Raw genomic sequence first — 19,188 nt, 5'->3', positions numbered from 1 at the left:
AGTATCTTCCACTCAGCAGCATGTATACAGATAGTGACCCTCATTTTTGTACAGCCAGGTCTCTTTTCTGATAGCAAACTTTTGGAACTACTACTGCTTTTATGAAAAAATGTGAACGTATGTTCATTTTCTCCATAATTCATTCATTCTGGCTTAAGACCTGTCTTTTCATCCTAATCTCCCATTGTATGTCAGTGTTTAACACCATATGTTTGCTGCCTCTTGTTTCCTAATTTTCACCTTTTTTCTCCTGCCTAATCTTGGTATTTTAATTAGACTGAGCTAAAATGTGATCCTGTCTATATAGAGGTTCACTGTTAATGTGTATAAGATCTAAGAGGATCTTTAATTCATAGTTAATGAGTGATGCTATATTACATTAAAGTCAGAACACAAAAACTTAAAAGAGTAAACATTCTTTTTTTCTAACTCTGTTTTGACCATAGACATTTGATTTTGCAATGAGGATTTTCATTCCTGCAGTTTTTCGTGTTCTTTATTTACTAGGCAAATGCAATGCACTATGAGTATAATTTCATTTTTGATGTCATGAAAAAATAACAGATATAAATGTTTAAAAAATTCAAATGAAGCAAAAGTTATAAAATGACAAATCATTGGGCATATATTCTACACTGACCTCTACTTCTTGTTACGTTTTTGGGCATTCTTTTCAATTGCACAACAAATATTTTTCACTTTGGTATCCAGCATAAGCAATTGAGATTTCTAGAGCCACTATTCCAAAGGCAATTCTGGGCCTAATTGTGTATCTAAGGCAGAATTCCTTTTCAGTCATTTTAAGGGTTTCTTGCTCTATGGGTCCTGGTACTTGAGCTGAATCTTTTTTGTGTTTGTGTCAAAAGAATAGAAAGATTTTAAATAAACAGCACTACACCTCAAAGAACTAGAAAACAAAATCAATCCAATCACCAAATTAGTAGACAGAAAGAAATAATTAAGATCAGATCAGAACTAAATGAAATAGAAATCCAAAAAATGATACAAAAGATCAAGGAAACAAAATATTATTTTTTTTGAGATGGCAAACAAAAGAGACAAACCATTAGCTAGGCTAACTAAAAAAAATAGAGAGAAGACCCAGACCCAAATAATGAAAATTAGAAATGAAAAAGAGACATTACAACTGCTACCGCAGTAATACAAAGAATCATTAGAGACCATTATAAATAGCTATACGCCAACAAATTTGAAAACCTGGAGGACATAGACAAATTTGTGGACACATACAAACCACCAAGACTGAACAAAAATGACATAGGAAACATGAACAGACCAATAACAATGAGATTGAAGCAGTAATTAGCAGTCTCCCAACAAAGAAAAGCCAAGAATTGGATGGCTTTATTACTGAGTTCTACCAAACTTTTAAAGAGGAATTAATACCAATTGTCTTCAAACTATTCCAAAAAAATTGATACAGCGTCCATTCTCCAAAACTCATTCTATAGGGCCAGAATGACCCTGATACCAAAACTAGGCAAAGAGGCAACAACAACAAAAAACAAACTATAGGCTGACGTCTTTGATGAGCACAGATGTAAAAGTCCTCACTAAAATATTAGCACACAACAACACATCAAAAAATCATATACCAAAATTTTGTGAGATTCATCACAGGGATGCAAGGATAGTTCAACATAGGCAAGTCAATAAATGTGATAAAACACATTTACAAAATCAAGGACAAAACCAACATGATTATTTCAACAGATGCGGAAAAAGCATTTGACAAAACACAGCACCCCTTCATAATAAAAATTTTCAGCAAAGTAAATATGGAAGGAAAGTATATCGATACAATAAAAGTTGTATATGGCAGACCCACTGCTGTTATCATCCTGATAGTAAGAGTGAATAAGATGGGGATGCCCACTCTCACCACTCCTTTTTATCATAGTAATGGAAGTACTATCCAGAGGAATCAGGCAATAGAAAGAAATGGAGGGCATCCAGATAAGAAAAGACAAAGTCAAATTATTCCTCTTTGTAGATGACTTATTCCTATGTAGAAAAAAGCCTGAAAACTCTACAAAAAACTTCTTGGAGTTGATAAACAATTTCAGTATAATTGCAGGACACAAACTCAACACAGAAAAATAAGTAGCATTTTCGTATTCCAACAATGAGCTAGCACAAAAAGAAATCAAGAAAGCTAGCCCATTTACAATAGTCACCAAAAAATAAAATACCTAGGAATACATTTAACCACGAAGGTGAAAGATCTCTACAAAGAGAAAAACAAATCATGTTAAAAGAAATTAAAGAGGAAAAAAGATGAAAAGACATTCCATACTGTTACATTGGATAGTTAATATTGTGAAGATGTCCATACTACCCAAAGCAATCTACAGATTCAATACAATCCCTCTCAAAATACTAGGGACGGGCCAACCGCATGGCTCACTAGGGAAAGTGCGGCCCTGGGAGTGCAGAGGCCCTGGGAGTGCAGCGGCGCTGGGAGTGCCGAGGCCACAGGTTCGGATCCTATATGGGGATGGCCAGTGCCTCACTGGCTGAGTGTGGTGTGGGCGACACCAAGCCAAAGGTTACGATCCCCTTCCCAGTGACACACAAAAATAAATAAGTAAAAATAACAGTGACATTCTTAACGGAAATAGAAAAACAATGCTAACAATGACAAAAGACCCCAAATACCCAAAGTAATCTTGTGCAAAAAATAAATAAATAAATAAAGCTCGAGGTCTAACACTACTTAACTTCAAATCATACTACAAACTATAGTAACCAAAACAGCATGGTACTAGATAAAAACAGACACTCAGACCAATGCATTCCACTAGAAAACCAAGAAATCAGTGCCAAACTAACCAATTTTTGACAAGGCACCAAGAATATACATTGGGGAAAAGACGACCTCTTCAATAAACGGTACTATGGAAACTATCCATATGTAGAAGAATGAAGCTAGATCTGTACCTGTCACCATATACCAAAATCAATACAAAATGGATTAAATACTTAAGTATAAAACCTGAGACTATAAAACTTCCCCCCCAAAAAATCATAGGGGAAACACTTTAGGAAGTAGGAATGGACAAAAACTATGAATATGACCCCAAAAGTACAGGCAACAAAGGAAAAATAAACAAATGGGATTATATCAAATTAAATAGCTTCTGCACAGCAAAAGAAACAGCTAACAGAGTGAACAGACAACCTACAGAGTGGAAGAAAATATTTGTAAACTATGCATTCTACAAAGGATTAATATCCAGAACATACAGGATCTCAAAGAAATACACAGTGGAAAAACAGCCCAATTAAAAATTGGGCAAAGGAATTGAGTAGATATTTCTGAAAGGAAAATATATAAATGTTCAACAGATACATGAAAAAATTCTCAGCATCACTCACCATCAGGAAAATGAAAATCAAAGCCACTTTCAGATATCATCTCACCTCAGTTAGACTGACTGTTATCAAAAGGGCAATAAATAACTAATGCTGATGAGGATGTGGAGAAAGGGAAACTTCCTACACTATTGGTGGGACTGTAAATTGGTGCTGCTATTACAGGAAACAGTATGGAGGTTTCTCAAACAACTAAAGATAGAACTGATATATGATCCAGCAGCTTCACTGTTGGTTATACATCCAAAGGAAGGAAAATTATCATGTCAAAGGGATACCTGCACCCCTGTGTTTATCACAGCTCTATTTATAATAGCCAAGAGTTGGAACTGACCTAAGTGCCCATTGATGGACAACTGGGTAAGGAAAACATGCTATATATACATAATGGAATACTACTTTCCCATAGAAAAGAATGAAATACTGCCATTCACAACATAGATGAACTTAGAGAAAATCATGTTAAGTGATATAAGCCAGGCACAAAAAGAGAAATACCACATGTCGTCACTTATAAGTGGGAACTATGAAATAAACAAATACATAAAAAAGACAGAAAGCTACAACAAACACAATAATATGTTGAGCTTTCAAAAGGAAAGAACAGAACTGAGGTTACCAGAGGTGGGAAAGGGGAAGGGGAGAGGGGGGCGGTTAATAGAGGAATTGATAAAGGGACACACAAAATAATTACATTGTACAATGTTGAATATAGTATTTATCCTGATATGAGCATAACATATTGCACTTAGGTATTGATAAATTAACTCATCAAAAAAATTATACACCATGAACAAGTGGGATTCCACACAGATATGTACAATCAGCTATGTTACAATACATACATAAATAAATAAATTAAGTTAAAAAAAGTAAAGTAAAAAGAGGCTATTCATGCAGGGGTAATTGTTATCAGCAGTTTGGATTAGAATTCTTAATAAGAAAGGATTCTTATCAGAGTTTTTATTTCCTTACTTGCAGAACATATTTTCTAAGTGTAGAAGTGATGGACTTGTTCATTTGCAAATAAATACTTGTTCTTCTCAACCAAACTCCTAAACTTAACTTAGGATCTGTCTCTTTCAAATAACATCATTTGAAAGTAATGCTAAAATAAGTGTGTGATATTGTTGATACGTACATGTGCATCTCACACCCCAAATAAGGGTATAAATTACTCAGGGAATTTGTACTGAGAAAATAATGGCAAAACAATTTTAAGAGATGGATTTTATGCAGAAAAGAAAGATGGATTGAGCTTGGTAAGGTTCTTCAGCAATCTGTGTGAATCAGAGACTGTAACAAGACAGAGATATATTCTTGACTTGAAACTGGAAAACTATTGAGAGGTGACTGGTTGCTGATATGGTGGGGCTAATCTATCATTTGCTATTTAACTGAAGAGAAAAAAATTAGTATTAAATTCTTCAGAAGTTTGAGCTGTAGTTAAATTCCTGGTTGTTTACACTTACATATTACTTCTCTTTTACTGTCCCCAAATCCTCTCTCCCTCCCTCATTTCCCACATCCCATTCTTCTTTCTTTTCTTTCTTTCCTTCCTACATTCCTTTTATCTTCCTTCATTATTCCTTTAACTTCCTCTTTCTTTTAACATATAGTCATGATAAATATTCTGAAAGACCTAAATTATTTTTTCCTTCATAGCTTATCAGGAAATTAGTGATACATTTGTTTTTTGTTTTTGTTTTTGTTTTTGTTTCTCAGCAAACATGTACGCCAATTCCCTTCACCCAAATTTCTTCATTTTCTTTAGGAAGATCCACTACATTATGTGAGACTATGGGGAAAGCAGAAATTTGGCTAATTCGAACATACTGGGATTTTGAATTTCCTCGTCCATACTTACCTAATTTTGAATTTGTTGGAGGACTGCATTGCAAACCTGCCAATCCTTTACCTAAGGTAGGTCTTTGACAGTCAAGGATCTTATGCACCTAATACTTAATTACCTGATTTTTCTTTAAAATTTATAGCCTCAAAGACAGACTAATGCTGCTGAATATTTTCAATTTGCCATTTCAAATTTATTTTGCTTACCATAGGACGTCTATTCTAAGTGATATTAGGTGTTTTAGACTTTACATTGAGATTTTAAGCTGAAAAATTAAATGCTTAAAGTGGTGTGTTAAGGATATCAGTGTGTCTATCACGTAGATACTAGATCGAAGGCACAGAAAACCAGAGCCATAGAAATCACTGAGACTGCTATAGTTTTTCCAAACAGGCCTCATAGAGTCATAAACAGGGACATTTATCAAAGTGATTGAGAGATATGACATTTATGAGAAAGTGCTTTTCTGTTTTCCTGATGTATAAACTTCATGGGTTGAGGAAAGATGGAATCATGTAGGGCTCCTCTATTTTAATCTTTGGGGTTTCTTGGATAGTGGTGATTTTTACTGATATGAAAAAAAAGGTTGAAAAATTCCTTTGAGTTGATGATGATGAGTTTAGTTTTTGGCCTATTCACTTTGTGGAACTGTAGGAATTTTCAGGTCATTTCTAGAAATCATTTGGGTAGTACAATGTCTCAGTCTCAGCAGAGAGCATTGGAAATCGATTGGGGGGTCATCAACATAAAGGAGAAGTAATAAAACTAAGAGACTCAAGTGTTGTATTGGTTCTTTATGAACTTGATGTCAGATTTTTTTTTTTTGAAGTGAAAAAGAAAATTGTATACCATATTCCAAAGTCTTCAAAGAAGAGATGTGGAGTGCCAGAAATGTTGCACATAAAAAGTATTGAGAAGCAACAGAGAGTTTTGAGAAAAACATGTTAAGAATGTTATATTTAACTCCTCAATAGTGAGGAGAGAGACAATCATTAATTTGGTTTGTGTACAGATGAGCATAATCTCCTTAGAAGGTTGCAGGTTAAATGGTATTTCCGGGAGAGTTCTTATTTCTATTTAAGGTAAGAGGTATAGTTAAGTTAAAATTTTCATTTCAGGATTCTGAATATGCTTTTCTTGCCAGTCAAGTTACAGCTTCAGGCAAGCTTTACTGAGTGATGTTATTACGAGAGAAAATGTACCAATATGTAAATAAAATTACAGAACGAAATTTGACATATCCATGGCTCACTAGATAATGTTCGATGCCACACTTGTATTTCACCTCCCAATTCCACTTTTCGCACACACATATACTTTCATAAAAACCACTCAAACATGTGTTTCAAGAGACGGAAATTATTCAATTCCAAACTGATCTATTGAAACAGATTTTGGGCAACATAAACACCACTCACATATTATATGTCTGATGAAAGAATTATGCCAATCAGTGGATACACAGAATGAAAATGCAATGGAAGACAGTCAAATCAACAATCCAAAGTGCATATGAGTGTGCGTGTGTATGTGTGTGTTTTATTTTATTCAGTCAACATCTATTCAGTAGGTAAGTCGAAATGATGAAACACCAATTCCTTTGAATTCAGAGAGATTTTTCTGACAGTAACTAAGCTGAAAATAGCAGTCTATTTTAATTTAAGACATATTCCTCCCATAACAATTTTACTAGCCATAAGTTGAGAAATACAGTAATTCCAAAACAAGTACAAATAACTGCACAGGAAATGCAGGACACATCTCCAGAAAGCATCATTCACATAGGTTATTATGTGAAAGGCCTCAATCCCAGAATGCTCAGTGCCCAATTTGTAAAATTGTAAGTGATGACCCAGTGTATTAATCCATTTCTGTTGTTTATAACAAAATATCTAGAACTGGGTAATTTGTAAGATAATGGCTTTTATGCCTTACAATTTGAGTCTGGGAAGTTCAAAATCCAGGGAAAACTTCTGGTAAGGGCCTTCTTTGGTGGTGGCTTTACAGCAATGCGGGGCTCTCACATGGCAGAAAATGGCAGAGCAGAGAGAGAAAGAGATGGCTCTTCATGGGCTGTCTTTTAAAGCCGTCAGAACCATGCCATTACCACCATTAAACCATCTGCTTAATCATCTCTTCAAGGCCCCACCTTTCAATTACCATAATAGGATTTCCCACTCTTAACAGTTATAGTGGGAATTAAGTTTGGGGGAGACATTCAATCCAAGGCACCCAGGAAATTTTGTTTGCAGAGGAATTTATATTTTACTTCTGCTCTGAGGCTCAAATTAAGGCCATACAGCTAGTGGAACACTCATGTGGGAGTTTATACATCAGGAAGGCAGAGAAGCACTGTCTCATAAATGTCATTATGAGTATAGTAGGAGATTAACTTCTAAAACATGTTATTATATATCACGTTTCTAACAAATTTCCCCTTAGCCCTATTAATTAGGGAAGGCAGAAACTTGAGAAAATGAATCTAAATGCCTGTCTAACAGGAACAGATGGATCAATTTACTAATAATTTATTGGATGTAACTGGCATGCTAATAATTTTTAAAGCCTAGCTCTGGACCCTTTCTTGGGTTATTTTCACAAGTTTGCAAAACATTCTGCTGTTTTGTAAAATTAAGCTTTCAGAGTGACAATTCTATCTACTATGAGAAGAGCTGTGCTGTATTGCCTGTTCATTTCCATGACGGTTTGGTTCCATGTTTGTACTTGTAATCACTGATTATATATTTAAGCCATAACTTTCAGAAATATGTTTTCTCTTATAGAGACCAGATGGCTCTACATGTGAGAAGACAGACCAGTTTAACAATGTCTCTGACACTTCTCATGACTTTTTCTATTTAGAAGTGTAGGTGAACTTTTTTTCCCTGTGATGCTGCACCTTTGTGACAGAGAGAATATTTCATCTGCAGGAAATGGAAGACTTTGTCCAGAGCTCAGGTGAAGATGGTGTTGTGGTGTTTTCTCTGGGGTCTATGGTCAAAAACCTCACAGAAGAAAAGGCTAATCTCATTGCTTCAGCCCTTGCCCAGATTCCACAGAAGGTCAGTACAACCTCCAATCTTAGTGGGCAGCTGTTCCACAGTGGGGAAGGAGTATGCCTATTGGTGTCTTTCCAGATGAACATTGAAACTCATTATACCATAAGCATAACTGTCACCAGCTTTAAATAAAAAATTGTAAAATATGAAAATGGTGCATTTAGGCCATTCACTTAGTCTTTCTAAATGAAATATTTTGCAATTAGAAACAATTGAAATTCTAATATTACTGTTAAAACAATATGCATTTTCTAATTGGTGACATTCATATAACAACATTTTTATCACTAAAATTCTATATTTTAACTCTTTTTATACTCCTTTTCATGAAATATCCTGGGATTATTTATATTTATAAATTGGTTAAAGTACATAAAACTCTATAAAGGTAAGTATACTAATTAGGTATGTTAAAAACTTGGATTTTTATTTTTAAGCTTGTCTGTTAAAAAGTTTGCCAACTCTTAGTATTTAATCTAAAATTTTTCTTATTTCCCCAAAAGAAAAAAATGTAAAAAATGGTTAAATTATTAAAATGCTTCAGTGAAAAATGGAATATAGGCATACCCCTTATCTCATCTTCTCTCAAATAATAAAAGAAAGGAAGAAGGGAAGGAGGAAAAGAAGGAAGGAAGAAAAGAGTGAGGAAAAGCAAGCAAGAAAGAAAAAAAGAAGGAAGGATAAGAAGGAAGGAAGGAAGGAAGGAAGGAAGGAAGGAAGGAAGGAAGGAAGGAAGGAAACAGTGGGAGTAAAAAGATAACCAATCATCCAAAAACCAGACCACAAAATCTAAAGCAACTTTTATTTTTGAAAAACACTACGTTTGAAACATGACAGCTAGGATGTCTGAATAACATTACAAAAGTAAATTTATGTAATATTTATGTATGTCTTGCAGATTTTTAATCCCTATATTCTCATTGATTAAACTAGTCCTATATTTCTTCTATTTCTTACAGTGTTACTCCTAAAATATTTTCACTGATAAATATCAAAATAATAACACTATACTTTTTAATTATTTTTTAAAAAATATTTAATTAATTTTAATTGACATATATTGATTGTACATATTTATGAGGTTCAAAACATCTACACAATGTGTGGTGATTAAATTAGGATAATTGGCATGTTTGTCATTGCAAAAATTTATAATTTCTTTCCCATGAGAACAGTTGAGCTCCTCACTTCTAGCCAACTGGGAACAAACAACTTATTTTTAATTATAAATGGCTAGAACTACTATAGACAACTACAGATTATCTGTCCTATTTAGGTGAGATTTATTATCTGTTAACCAACTCTTCCCAATTCCCATCCCTCCTTCCCAGTTTCCAGTAACCACAGTCTACTCTCTACTCCTATAAATTCAACTATTTTTTTCTTTATCTCCCACATGTGTGTGAGATCATGTGGTATTTATCTTTCGGTGCCTAACTTATTTCACTTAACATAATGCCTTTCAGGCTCATCCATGTTGCCACAAATGACAGAATTCTTTTCTTTTTTATAGCTGAGTAGTATCCCATTGTCTATATATACCACATTTTCTTTATCCATTCATCTGTTGATGGAAACCTATGTTGATTCCATATTTTAGCTATTGTGAATAGTGTTGCAATAAACACATAGGTGCCAATATCTCTTCAGTGTTCAAATATCCTTTCCTGTGGATAAATACACAGCAGTGGTGTTGCTGGATCATATCACAGTTCTGTTGTTTGTTTTTTGAGAAACATTCATACAGTTTTCTATAATTAGGTTGCTAAATTACATTCCCAGCAACAGTGTAAAACAGTTCCCTTTTCTCCACATCCTAACCAGCATTAGTTATTATTTCGTCTGTTGAAAATAGCCATTCTAACTGGAGTGAGATGATGTTCTGCTGTGGTTCTGGTTTGCAATTCCCTGATAATGGGTGATATTGAACTTTTTTTTTTTTTTTTCATATAACCTGTTGTCCACTTGTATGTCTTCTTTTGAGAAATCTCTATTAAGGTCATTAGCCCATTTTTAAATGGGATTTATTTTATTCTATTTTATTTTATTGCTGTTGTTGTTTAAATTCCTCATACATTCTAGATATTAACCTCTTGTCAGATGAATAGTTTACAACCGTTTTTTCTCATTCAGCCAGTTGTCACTTTGCTGGGTGATTGTTTCCTTTGCTGTGGAGAAGTTTTGATTTTGATGTATCCTATTTATCTATGTTTGGTTTTGTTGCCTATACTTTACAAGGCTTCTCCATAAAACGTTTGCCCAGACCAGTGTCTTGGAGTGTTTTACCTACATTTACATCTAGTTTTATAGTTTGAGGTCTTACATTTAAGTCTTTAATCCATTTTGAGTTGATTTTGCTATATGGTGGATAGATATATGTCTAGTTTCTCTTCTGGGTATGGATATCCAGTTCTCCCAGCACCATTTATGAAAGAGGTTATCTTTTCCCTGATATACATTCTTGGCATCTTTGTCAAAAACCAGTTGGCTAGAGATACCTGGATTTATTTCTTGGTTCTCTATTCTGTTCCATTGGTCCATGTGTCTGTTTTGATGTCAATACCATGCTGTTTTGATTACCATAATTTGTAGTATATTTTGAAGTCAGGTAGTGTAATGCCTCCAGCTTTGTTCATTTTGATGAGGATTGGTTTGGTTATTTAGGATCTTTTGTGGTTTCTTATGAATTAATACTTTTTTTTCTTCTATTTCTGTGAAGAATGTCTTTGCTGTTCTGTGAAGGATTGTATTGAATCTGTAGATTGCTTAGAGTATTGTGGTCATTTTGACAGTATTAAAATTTCCAATCCATGAAACATGGATATCTTTCCATTTTTTTGTGTCTTCTTTAATTTCTTTTGTCAATGCTTTGTAGTTTTTATTGCAGAGATTGTTCATCTCATTGGTTAAATTTATTCCTAGGTATTTTAACTTTCTTGAAGGTGTTGTAAATGGGATTGCTTTTGTGATTTTTTTCCGACCTATTCATTGTTAGTGTATAGAAACACTACCAATTTTTACTAATTGAGTTTTTATCCTGGAACTTTACTGAGTTCATTAAAGTTCTAAGAGTTTTTTGGTGGAGTCTTTAGGTTTTTCTCATATAAGATCATGTCATCTGCAAATAGGAAAAATTTGACTTTCTCTCTTTTCATTTGTATGCCCTTTCTTTCTTTCTCTTGCCTAATTTCCATGGCTAGAATTTCCAGCACTATATTAAATAGGAGTGGGCATCACTTTCATGTTCCCATTCTCAGAGGAAAAGCTTTCAACTTTTCCCTTTTCAGTATGGTGTTAGCTGTGGATTTGGCATATATGGCCTTTATTGTGTTGAGATACATTTCTTCTATATCTAATTTGTCAAGATTTTTTCATTCTGAAGCAATGTCGAATTTTATCAAATGCTTTTTCTGCATCTGCTGAGATAATCATACGGTGTTTTGTCTTTCATTTTGTGGATGGAATGCATTACCATGACAAGGATGTTCAATGTTGAACTGTCCTTGCATCCCTGGGATAAATCCCACTTGATCATGGTCTTTAATCTTTTTGATGTGCTGTTGACCTTGTAATAGACTATTAGTGCAAACCTTTGCAAAGAGGTATAGGTAAACATTTTTATCTCAGTGTTGGCAAGCTACCCCTGTGTACCCCCTATCAAGTATTACCTAAGGTAGGGTGGCTATGTGACTTCCATTTAATTCTACAGCCTTAAGATACCCTCATTGTGTGTTTTTACTTGCAAAATTAAAGCCTCGTCTTCACAGGTTTTATGGAGATACAAAGGAAAAAAACCAGCCACGTTAGGAACAAATACTCGGCTCTACGATTGGATACCCCAGAATGATATTCTTGGTAAGACTTTGGGGGGATAAAAGCAGTACGGTTGGATGACAGACAAGTTTTGTGAGTATTTAATAGCCAATAAATTCAACAAATATTTAGTAACTTAAAATTTTCACATTTGACTTCCAGTTTTAAGGCAGACATATTTAAATAATTGTCCATTAATTTTTTAGACTCATGCTTCCTCTGGTTCATAAAACAGCATCTCCAGTTAAAACTTTCATCACGCTTCAAGTTTCAGTCTCAGTTCAGATATTGCCTCCCCAATAATGTGTTCCCAGAAAATGCAGAGGTAGTTCATACCTCCTTTTCATGGGACCACAGTTTTATTAGATAGTGGTTTCCCCATGTGATTAACTTTGCAGAAGATGCTGCTTTCTTCAGTGAGTTACACCTTAGCTTTTTTCTCTTTTGTCTTTGAAATTCTGCAAATATATTATAATGAAATCTACACCCAATTGTCACTCTGTCTCCAAACTAGGTCATCCGAAAACTAAAGCTTTTATCACTCATGGTGGAACTAATGGGATCTATGAAGCTATTTATCATGGGGTCCCTATGGTGGGAATTCCCATGTTTGCTGATCAGCCTGATAACATCGCTCATATGAAGGCCAAAGGAGCAGCTGTGGAGTTGAACATGAACACAATGACAAGGGAAGATTTGTTCAATGCCTTGAGAGCAGTCATTAATGAACCTTCGTAAGTACTACTGCTTCTAAAGGCTTACCTACCGTTGATTATGTTCTCCATCATAACAGGAAATGTTCAGTGTTTCATACCTTTGTAATTGGTTTATTATCAAATAACAACCATAATATGACCAACATGAAACCATTTATTTCATTTCTCTAACTGATTTAATGATTAGCTGAAGTTGGAAAAAATAAGACTAAGATTTTAAATATTCTATCAATATATTTTCAAAATAAACAACATTTTGATCATATAAATTCTCACATTCTTTCTAAATAACTTGCCTAATTTTATAAATAAATAAATATGTAAATATTATAAACCATTCAGTAGGTACAAAATAGAAGTGCTAATGTGCCCAACATTAATCATTCCAGAATAAATATTAATATTGAATGTATGCCATTCATTAGTAAATGTATGCATACATAGAGGAAAGATGTTGGGTAGTGAATAATTTTATAAATATTGATTGGTACTATAGGTGAATTTTTCAATACAATTTTAAATATAACTTAATCTGATTTAATTAAAGGATAAATTGAAATGAAACTATATGCAATATTGAACTTATGTATATATCCTCATGTTTTCATTTTTGCTCTGAAAGATCTCACCAAGGATGAGTTAATATAATTTATATGTAAAATTTTAATTATATATATATGTAATTTTGATTATTTATTTTTAATGATGTATTTTAATATTAGCCACTAAGATTTGAACTCCTGCTTTGGAAGTAATCTCATCCCCAATTTCTCTTATGTATATTGTAATTTTAACATATCAATATTTATGTCATTTATTTTTATCACATTAATTTAGTCTTCTTGATATATTTTAAGGGAATCATTTTTCACCATTGAATCAGAGATTCTTTATTAAAAAATATTTTGGATTTATTTCTTGGCTGTCTCATATTGAATTTTCTTTCAGTAAGGCTCTTGGATATTGAATTCCCTGAGATTATGTTTAGTAATATTTGCTCATTGCTTGCTATGAGAATGACTCCTAATATACTTAGTTCTCAATTTGTTTCCTTCAGGCCTATGAAAATATTGCTCATAGTCTTCTAGCTTTAAATGCTGCTGTAGGATTTTTGAGTTCTATCTAATCAGTTTTTTCTTTTTAAAATTTTCTTTTCCTTCTTTTTTTAAATTTTATTTTATTTATTGGATCTAAATCAATTATACATATTTTTGTGGTTGAATATTGAGATATGTTGATCAAATCAATATTACTAGCATATATATTGTTACAAATCGTAATTATTCTTTATGCCCCTTGTCCAATCTCTCCCTTTCCCCCATTCCCTTTCACTCCCCCCTCTAATTACCCTAGATTTCTTCTGTCCTCCTGAAAAAATAATGGTTACTCTGTTAATTTGCTGCCTAGATGATCTGTCCAATACTGAGAGATGTGATCAGGTCCCCCAATATTATCATACAGCAGATGCTTCTTCTGTCACTCTGAAATGGGTTTTGTGGAAAGAGACATCCTCTTCTTTTCTTTGTCTCTGCTGGTGACTCTCCTTGTGTGAATGCACTCCAGTGGCTGGCACACCATCTGCGTGGTGGTTGTGGCATCTAGCCGCTTTCGCAGCAGCCATGGTTATTGTGGGCTGTGGTGGGCCACCCACATGGAGGTTCTGTTTTTGGTATACTCCTTGGCACTGGTGGTATGCCTGGTTTTAGGGTGTGTCTGGTCCCCTTCTCCATGCCTCTGGTCCCTGGGTAGGCCCCAAGGCGCTGGCACCATGTAGCTGGTTGTAGGAGGAGTGTCCAGTCCCCTTCTCCATGCCTCAGGTCACCAGGCAGGACCAAAGGATCTGGCTTGGTGTGCTTGGTTGTGGGAGGGGTTCCGGTCCCCTTCTCCATGCCCCGGGTCCCTCGGTGGGCCCCGAGGCCCTGGAGCAGTGTGCCTGGTTGAGGAAGGGTGGTTCAGACCCTTAAGAATTTTCTTTTCAGACTAGGAAAAAAAATCACTTTTTTAAAAAAAATTCGGAAACTTGATTATCATGTATCCTAATAAATTATTTTATACGTTTTCCCTCAATTATACTGTGTCCTTACAATACTGTTAATCTAGAATAAAAAATAAATTATTCAGTTTTTGTTTTTGAAGATTAATTTTTTGTTCATTATTTATTAGAATGCTTATTAGTTCCATTTCTTATCTCTACTTCAGGAACATTAGTTGTCAGTGCACCTCTGTTCAAATATTTTTGATTTGTTCTTTTTCTGTAATATTTTCTAATTGCTCGAATCAACTTTTATTATTAATTCATTGACATTGCCTCAGATAGTCCACAAATTAGCAAATTCACTTTTTCACCATAAGCATAGTTTGCTGTTTCTAATTTCTTTATTAATCCTTTAAATTGTTATTTTTAACAATTTATTTAAACTCCTTACCAATCTTCTTTGTCACTACTCTTTCTTTATAATCTAATTTTTGTCTTTTATTCATTACCCTCACATTCTTATTATACTTCTAATCTTCTCTTTTTTGGACATTGATCATGCCTGATTGCATTCTTGGTATTTATTTATTTATTTATTTAATTTATTTATTTTATTCATTTATTCATTCATTCATTCATTCATTTATTTATTGCCGTCACATTATGTGTAAGTGGTTTCCATGCCATGTTTTTCCTCTTGCTCTCTCAGTATTTTCTCAGAATTTATATAGCTGCTTTATACTTAAACTTGTTTTTATGTTATATCAGATTCAATTATTTTTATGTAATGCCAAACTTGAAGGTTGGAATTCAGGAAGTAGAGGAGAAGGTAAACTCAGGAAGAATTTGGTGCAACTATTTTTTTTAATGGAACTAGTTTGCTTAAAACCATCTGTTCAAAGTTATGCCAGGGTTTCTAGACAAAAGGGGCAGTGTATTTATTTCCAAATGGGAAGACACTAAACATTTGGCCTAGATAGGTACTAAACAGTCAACCCTGGTTGTCTATTTTCACTTCCCATCCACATTCTGATCAATTGACTTTTACTAATATATACACATCATATAAGTCATCATCTTCAGGATATTACAAAAATCATAATTCAGGAGTTGCGTTGGGGGCTAAGAGCTTTAACAAGGCTCAGTATCACCTTTTGTTTTTCATAAATGTTGACCTTAATGTTTAATTGGTCACACTATTACCAGGTTTTTAGTAATTTGGTTCATTTTACTAAATATCATAGTAAGTAAGTTCTGTGATTCTTTTTAACTCTAGTACATAGAATGTTTCTTAAATTTTATTATTGATTTAAAACTATTAATGCAAACAAACAAATTATCCAAGTAAATATCTAAAAATTATTTAATTTAAAATGCCTTCACATTAACCCTAAACCTAATATTACCCATGAAATTATATGGGAAGAGAAGAATGTAGTGTACAATATATACATATATATGGGTGTATTTGTATTCTATTCTGTTATCCTTTAAAGCAATTAAGAAACACAATAGATAACATTTGAACACATAAATCACAGTAATTTGAATAATTCAGAATAACATATCAGTTATAAATCATTAGTGTATAATGAAATATGAAATAATGAATTTATAAGCATAGTCTTGATTATTCTACCTCATTATGGGAAAGCATACTTTATTTTTACTTGGATTCACACGTACAAATTTATCTACCAAATACATGTGTATTTCAAATTTTAAATCTCTGTATAATAGAGAAAACTAGAACAAAAATATGATTTGGAGAAAAAGGCTTTTATCACCACTTCAGTTTGCCTGAAGTGTATCAGCGTGGACCATGTAAAATTGCTGGTTTGAACCTACCTATGGTTCAATCCAGTTGGAAGACAATATAACTGTTCTTCACTACACACAAAAAAAGAGCACATGTAAGTAATCTCCTGCTGCTAGATGGAGCGTACCATGTTGAGGTGTGAATAATGATTACATCCTTCCCTCCCCAGTCCTCACAATGTCTTGCCTGCACCAGGATATCTCTTTATAAACCGCTACCCTCTGTTATCTCCATTAATCCAGGCTGAAACTTTTACTCACGACACAAGGAAACTTCAAATGAAGACATAACATGCCTTTTAAGTACATAGGCCTCCATCCAGTGTTGTCTGAGAAACCATGAGAGATGTCAACTCTGTAACTGTTGCTGTTGTGATGCCAAATTGATTAGGAACTCTAATTTCAGGGAGGTATTCCTATTAGCTTAAAATCCATGTACTTTGATGTGCCACTTCTTAAGTTACCCACATATTTTCATTCAATCTTGATATTGCCAATAGAGACAGTCATTTTAAGCACAGACATACAAATGTTTGCACGGGAATACTTAAAACAGTGTCAAGTTCACACAGTATCAAAATTATGTCTTGGAAAATTTATGCCATACATTCACAACTGGCTTATTCTGTTTTTCCTATACCTGCATTTATCCACATTGTGTTCAGAATATATTTCTTCCACACTCTTATATCTTATACAACTAGCAAACTTTATGCAAGAATTAAACTTTTCCTCAACATATCTATGGGCTTTAACTTGAATAACAAATAACGTATATCAAACACTTACCTTTAATAAAAATGAAAACTAAATCTCTCTAATTTTCCTTATAGTTATAAAGAGAATGCTATGAGATTATCAAGAATTCATCATGATCAGCCCATGAAGCCTCTAGATCGAGCAGTCTTCTGGATTGAGTTTGTCATGCGCAACAAAGGAGCTAAACACCTTCGGGTTGCAGCCCACGACCTCAACTGGGTCCAGTACCACTCTTTGGATGTGATTGGGTTCCTGCTAGCCTGTGTGGCAACCGCTGTGTTCCTAGTCACAAAATGTTGTTTGTTTTCTTATAAAAAATTTTGTAAAACTGGAAAGAAGAAAAAGAGGGAATAGATCAAAAAACAAAATAAAATAAAGAGGGAATAAGTCTTTCTATTTCTGGCAAAGTTTTGAATGGGACAATCATGTTAATTCCCTCGACAAGGAGATTAACAAAAACACATTTCCACCCTGCTTTCAAATTTTCCATTCCTGTTCCTTAGCCTAGAGATAATACCTAAACTTCAACATGATCATTAGCTAGTGAATGTGACCTTTCTTTGTCTTTTCTCAGGTGGCTTTACCCTCCTCCTTTCACTTTCCTGACACAGGGACACTACTAATTTAAAACATATTCTATTCATAATGCCAACATTTAAAATTTTTTAACCTTAAATGATATGCTGACTAACAATATGCTGAATCCTGGGGAACGCAAGAAGTGTCAATGGAATTTGATGGATGTAGGGAACTCAAAAGAGTCAAATGCAAGTTCTCATAGACCATACAAATCAGGGAACCACCACAGGAGATTAGCATGTATAAGAGTAATGATTTCTTTTTAATAAAAATAAATTCTTCTGGCTTAATGAGCAAAGAATAGTTATGATTTGTAATAATCATATGCTAAAAGTATTGATTTGATCATCACATGTTGTACACAGGTAATGGTAGTCAATGCTGTACCCCCAAAATATGTAAAATCAATTATGCTTCAATAATAAAAAAAGAAATAAACACTTTTGTTTGCCCAGTGTTATGGGGATTAGAGCATGAATATATAACTGTGGGGGTTCATCACAGTAGGAAATGTCAATAAAATTTCCAATGGGCACATCTTGATAATCGTGGTCTACTTTCTTGCCTTTCTCCAACAAATATTCTCGTGTGTCCTCTAGTGGAAAGTATAGTGCACTGTCTTCAAAAAAATTAGATATTGGTTGAGTCATTTTTTTCTCAAGAAGAAAATCAGCAGTATGTTAAAGGTGAACAGATCATTTTTAGAGGAAATAACAACGAGAAACATAGAAAAAAATAGAATTTTATGAAAATTTCAGAGTATAATTGATAACTTTAAATGTTATTTTTGAAAATCAGTAATGCTCATAATCTATAATCACTATTTATAATCAAAAGTTTAACCTTCTGCCAAAAAATAAAACATTTACTTGAAATTTGAGAACATTGTATTATTTTACAAACTTTATCTTTTACAAATTTCAATTCACTGATTAATTGTTATGCTAAGCATGTACTAGCCTACCAGCTTGACCAAGGATATGGTATAGTAAATATTTATAAATTCAAACCATTAATTAAGGACAAATATTCATATTTGAATTAAAATAAAAATTGCCTCAATTTAACAAGTATATTAAATATTTCACTTTTATAACCCCTTATAAACATACTGACATGTCTAACTAAAGCTTTAATTTCAGCATTTGATATACAATTGAGTAGATAAATGACATCCACTGCCTTAGTGAAATATTTAAAATTCTTATTAATTTCTGGTAG

At 33.6% G+C, this 19,188-nt stretch overlaps 1 protein-coding gene across 5 annotated transcripts in view; it reads left to right on the top strand.

The window, feature by feature from the left end:
- The window catches only part of LOC134385971 (UDP-glucuronosyltransferase 2A1), a 50,792-nt gene extending 33,050 nt beyond the window's left edge, over positions 1–17,742 (top strand). For 3 of the 5 annotated variants that reach the window (XM_063107801.1, XM_063107798.1, XM_063107800.1), the window contains 5 exons: positions 5,171–5,319; positions 8,179–8,310; positions 12,075–12,162; positions 12,635–12,854; positions 17,463–17,742. In XM_063107801.1, coding sequence (XP_062963871.1) covers positions 5,171–5,319; positions 8,179–8,310; positions 12,075–12,162; positions 12,635–12,854; positions 17,463–17,742 — 869 coding nt within the window. The remainder of the gene's footprint in view (positions 1–5,170; positions 5,320–8,178; positions 8,311–12,074; positions 12,163–12,634; positions 12,855–17,462) is intronic. The other 2 variants (XM_063107802.1, XM_063107799.1) reach the window with 1 other exon arrangement.
- Positions 17,743–19,188: the final 1,446 nt, after the last annotated feature.

The sequence above is a fragment of the Cynocephalus volans genome, chromosome 9, assembly GCF_027409185.1.
Source record: "Cynocephalus volans isolate mCynVol1 chromosome 9, mCynVol1.pri, whole genome shotgun sequence".
In the NCBI taxonomy this organism is placed as follows: Eukaryota; Metazoa; Chordata; class Mammalia; order Dermoptera; family Cynocephalidae; genus Cynocephalus; species Cynocephalus volans.
Note: the sequence above shows the minus strand (reverse complement) of the source record. Positions and strands in the feature narration are given on the sequence as shown.